The 5399-nt window shown below is 35.5% G+C and overlaps 1 protein-coding gene across 1 annotated transcript in view; it reads left to right on the top strand.

The window, feature by feature from the left end:
* Window positions 1-1690: 1690 nt before the first annotated feature.
* Window positions 1691-5399, top strand: part of LOC133663044 (histone-lysine N-methyltransferase MECOM-like) — a gene marked incomplete at its 5' end in the record, with an annotated part of 5531 nt that continues 1822 nt past the window's right edge. Inside the window, 2 exons of the mRNA XM_062067224.1 lie at window positions 1691-1927; window positions 2009-2195. Of these exons, the coding sequence (XP_061923208.1) occupies window positions 1691-1927; window positions 2009-2195 (424 nt within the window). The remainder of the gene's footprint in view (window positions 1928-2008; window positions 2196-5399) is intronic.

Below are 5399 nucleotides of genomic sequence, written 5' to 3'. Positions count from 1 at the left end.
TGTTCTCCCGAAATGTGTTTGTCATTCTTGTTTGGTGTGGGTTCTCAGTGTGGCGCATATTTGTAACAGTGTTAAAGTTGTTTATACGGCTACTCTCAGTGTGACCTGTATGGCTGTTGACCAAGTATGCATTGCATTCACTTGTGTGGGTGAAAAGCCGTAGATATTATGTGTTCGAGACGGCACACAAAGGCAGTGCCTTTAAGGTTTATCGGCCGATAAATGCTTTAAAAATGTAATATCGCTCTGTACTTCTCCCTACGTCCGTGTACCACTCCGTACAGCGATAATATCGGCAGACCGATATTATCGGCCGATAAATGCTTTAAAAATGTAATATCGCTCTGTACTTCTCCCTACGTCAAGGTCAAGGCAAGTGTTGCCTTAAAAGAGGGCTCATATTTTAGGGCACTAAGGCAAACATTATTTTCTTTCGAGGCAGGAGATATATATATAAATAATATATATATATATATATATATATATATATATATATATATATATATATATATATATATATATATATATATATATATATATATATATTAGAGATGTCCGATAATATTGGTCTGCCGATAATATCGGTCTGCCGATATTATCGGCCGATAAATGCTTTAAAAATGTAATATCGCTCTGTACTTCTCCCTACGTCCGTGTACCACTCCGTACAGCGGCGTTTTAAAAATTCATAAATTTTACTTTTTGAAACCGATACCGATAATTACCAATATTACATTTTAAAGCATTTATCGGCCGACCGATGTTATCGGACACCTCTAGTCTTTGGTATGACTAGGCTGGGGTTTGAACTCCCGACCTACCGACCTCAGGGCGGACACTCTAACCACAAGGCCACTGAGCAGAATGAACACATTCCAGCCAGGTCTTTATTACACACTCAAGACGTCCCGATCCCGATCATGGGATCGGACCTGGAGTCGATATTTGTCTTTTTTAACTGAAAACAGCTAAAGATTGTCGTCGCGTGAAAGATTCTTTCAAAATGGATGCACGCTCAAGGAAAGACAATCACATTTCCGCTTCTTTGTAAATAGAGGTAAAACTCTCAACAATCGGTACTACAATTTCAAATAAAAATGTACAGTACGTAATAACGTGATTGATAGCCACACTCGGATAAACTGGCGCAAAATAGATTTTATTCTCGGTTTTTTACTTTTTTAAATGATAGGAAAATGAAAATGAACTTACTATCTTAAATGCTAACATGAAAACAAGAGACATTAACGTCCTTCCCCATTACGAAACGACATATCCCAATCTAAACTTGTATAAACACATTGCTGTCAGAGTAACTAAGTCCTTGTTCACACTGCAGGTCTATTCCGATTTTTTTGCCCATCCATTTTTTACCGCTTGTCTCTTTCGGGGTTGCGGGGGGTGCTGTAGCCTATCTCGGCTGCATTCGGGCGGAAGGCGGTGTACACCCTGGACAAGTCGCCACCTCATCGTAGTTTTGTTTATGTTTAGTTATTGTGCACTCGGCACTTTTATTTTGTTAAAATATGTAAATATCACAAATGTAAGTAATGAGTAATTACTCATCAGATTTAAATTCTAAATATAAAAATGACTTGTTCACTTTAGTTTCTTGCTATAAAACATTTTCAGTGGGATTGCATGGAAGGTCAAAGATCCCTGTTAAGTACATATTATTCTTGCTCTGCAGGGTCAATGGCGTCACTTTAGATGAAGAAAAGCCTTTGATGGCCAGCCGTGGGTCACATGACCTGGTAGACGACGACGCAGAGGAGCTGGGCGCTGACGACGAAGGGGAGGAGCCTGGCGACGTCCTGAACAAACCTCAGGAAGAGATGCCCTCCGATAACCTCAGCGGCGACATCATCCAAGACGAAATGGACTTCAGTACGACAAACGACGTGAGCTGCAAAATCTCGCCAAGCAGGTAAAAAAAAATCATAGCATCGGACCCAAACACAACTGTATCCCTTTTCCTTTACCATCGCTAATGATTGATGTTTTCCAGCTATACACATGAAGAAGAGCAGAGTGGCTTCTCAGCTTTGGATCAGATCCGACACTTTTCCGACATGCGCAAGCTGGATGAGAGCGAGATGAGCGACGGCGAAGGTGACGATGACGCCCGATCGTTCGGCCACCCCTCGCTGAGTGAGGCGGTCAAGCAGCCGCTCTTTCGGAAGTCCAAGTCACAGGTAAGAGCGCTTAGCCAGCGACTGTTGCCAGGCGAGAGAGTGCGTTGTGTCAATGTGCTGCGATGACTTGATGGATATGGGCTAGTAGGCCTCCAACTTTTAACTTTTTAAAATCAAGGCAAGTGTTGCCTTAAAAGAGGGCTCATATTTTATATATATATATATATATATATATATATATATATATATATATATATATATATATATATATATATATATATATATATATATATATATATATATATATATATATATATATATATATATATATATATATATTAGAGATGTCCGATAATATCGGTCTGCCGATATTATCGGCCGATAAATGCTTTAAAAATGTAATATCGGAAATTATCAGTATCGGTTTCAAAAAGTAAAATGTATGACTTTTTAAAACGCCGCTGTACGGAGTGGTACACGCACGTAGGGAGAAGTACAGAGCGCCAACAAACCTTAAAGACACTGCCGTTGCGTGCCGGCCCAGTCACATAATATCTACGGCTTTTCACACACACAAGTGAATGCAAGACATACTTGGTCAACAGCTATACAGGTCACACTGAGGGTGACAGTATAAACAACTTTAACACTGTTACAAATATGCACCACACTGAGAACCCACACCAAACCAGTATGACAAACACATTTCGGGAGAATATCCGCACCGTAACACAACGTAAACACAACAGAACAAATACCCAGAACCCCTTGCAGCACTAACTCTTCCAGGACGCTAGAATATCCACCTCAACCTCCTCATGCTCTCTCAGGGAGAGCATGTCCCAAATTCTAAGCTGCTGTTTTGAGGCATGTTAAAAAAAATAATGCACTTTGTGACTTCAATAATAAATATGGCAGTGCCATGTTGGCATTTTTTTCCATAACTTGAGTTGATTTATTTTGGAAAACCTTGTTACATTGTTTAATGCATCCAGCGGGGCATCACAACAAAATTAGGCACAATAATGTGTTAATTCCACGACTGTATATATCGGTATCGGTTGATATCGGAATCAGTAGTTAAGAGTTGGACAATATCGTAATATCGCATATTGGCAAAAAAGCCATTATCGGACATCTATATATATATATATATATTAGAGATAAATGCGTTAAAATGTAATATCGGAAATTATCGCTATCAGTTTTTTTATTATCAGTATCGGGTTTTTTTTTTGGTTGTCTTTTTTTTTTTTTTTTTTTTTTAAATTAAATCCACATAAAAATCACAAGATACACTTACAATTAGTGGACCAACCCAAAAACCTTCCTCCCCCATTTACTACACTCATTCACACTCATTCACACAAAAGGGTTGTTTCTTTCTGTTATCAATATTCTGGTTCCTACATTATATATCAATATATATCAATACAGTCTGCAAGGGATACAGTCCGTAAGCACACATGATTGTGCGTGCTGTTGGTCCACTAATAATACTAACCTTTAACAGTTAATTTTACAAATTTTCATTAATTACTAGTTTTTATGTAACTGTTTTTATATTGTTTTACTTTCTTTTTTATTCAAGAAAATGTTTTTAATTTATTTATCTTATTTTATTTTATAAAAATTTTTAAAAAGTACCTTATTAGGCATAATAATGTGTTAATTCCACGACTGTATATATCGGTTGATATCGGTATCGGTAATTAAAGAGTTGGACAATATCGGAATATCGGATATTGGCAAAAAGCCATTATCGGACATCCCTAATATATATATATATATATATATATATATATATATATATATATATATATATATATATATATATATATATATATATATATATATATATATATATATACACAGTATATTACGGTAATATATATATATATATATATATATATATATATATATATATATATATATATATATATATATATATATATATATATATATATATGTTATTATTTTATATATATATATATATATATATATACATATATATATATATATATATATATATATATATATATATATATATATATATATATATATATATATACATATATATATATATATATATATATATATATATATATATATATATATATATATATATATATATATATATATATATATATATATATATATATATATATATATATATATATATATATATATATATTACCGGGCGGTAAAAAAAAATAAATCTGCATCCAGGTGACGCGTGGACTTCCGGAAATTTGCGTCCTTTAAAAAAGACGCAAAAAGTGCGTTAACGCCAACACTGTACATATATAAAAAAGAATGTTGAAAGATGGCACCTGATGGCCATAAGACGTAACTGCACGTGTTGTCCATATAGATAAAAATAGTGTTCATGTATGAGATCTAGGGCTGCCAATTATGGCCAAAGTAATAATTAAGATGATCAATATTGAAATCATGATTACGGATTGTTAAGTAAAACAGTGTTGGGGTGTGAACGTAATACCATCATGTCATTTGTAATGTCTAATAAAAAGGCTATAGATAAATGTTATCCATATATATATTAATTTCCACACTTCCAGTGGACCCGAACATCTTGTATGTAATAGAAATGTGTAGGGGGGGTGTATGTGTGTGGTCATTAAATATGTATTCTGATATATGTTCTTCACAGAAAATGAGCCAAAGTCAGTGAGTCTCAGTTTGAAAAATTAATTAATTGTATCATTTTTCTTTTAATACAAAATGAAAACGGGTCCCAAAGACCCGAACACCACACAAGGGATACTTTTAGTGTGGTGACAAGTGCGTCCGTCTGCAATATTGTCCACACCTGTCTCCATCCAAACACAGCAGTGCGCTCTTAAACTCACGCCGGGAAGCGAGGGAAATTAACGTTAAACCAAGCGCTTGGCTCCGTTTACTCCGAGGGGAAATTTCCGGAGCAAAGTCCGTGTAGCTTGCCCGCCATGATTGTCAAGCCAACAAGCCAAACGAAGCTAGTGCGTATGCGCCTGACTTCGTGTTGCCTGAAATGCATTAATTAATGAAGTTTTTCTGTAATGAAAGAATTAGACGGTATTACTATTTTATCGCAAATTATTACCGTTAACAAGTAAAATGTCAAGGGCGGTCACGGCAATCGTCGATGTTGGTCAATTTTTTTAAGGCTTTACGGCAAGTCACAAGGGCGATTGCCGAGGTTAAATTTGAGCCCTGTAGTTAGCTACCCCGGTCCGCACTTTGGACACCCCTGGTGTATGG

Source organism: Entelurus aequoreus, linkage group LG13 (genome assembly GCF_033978785.1).
Source record: "Entelurus aequoreus isolate RoL-2023_Sb linkage group LG13, RoL_Eaeq_v1.1, whole genome shotgun sequence".
In the NCBI taxonomy this organism is placed as follows: Eukaryota; Metazoa; Chordata; class Actinopteri; order Syngnathiformes; family Syngnathidae; genus Entelurus; species Entelurus aequoreus.
Note: the sequence above shows the minus strand (reverse complement) of the source record. Positions and strands in the feature narration are given on the sequence as shown.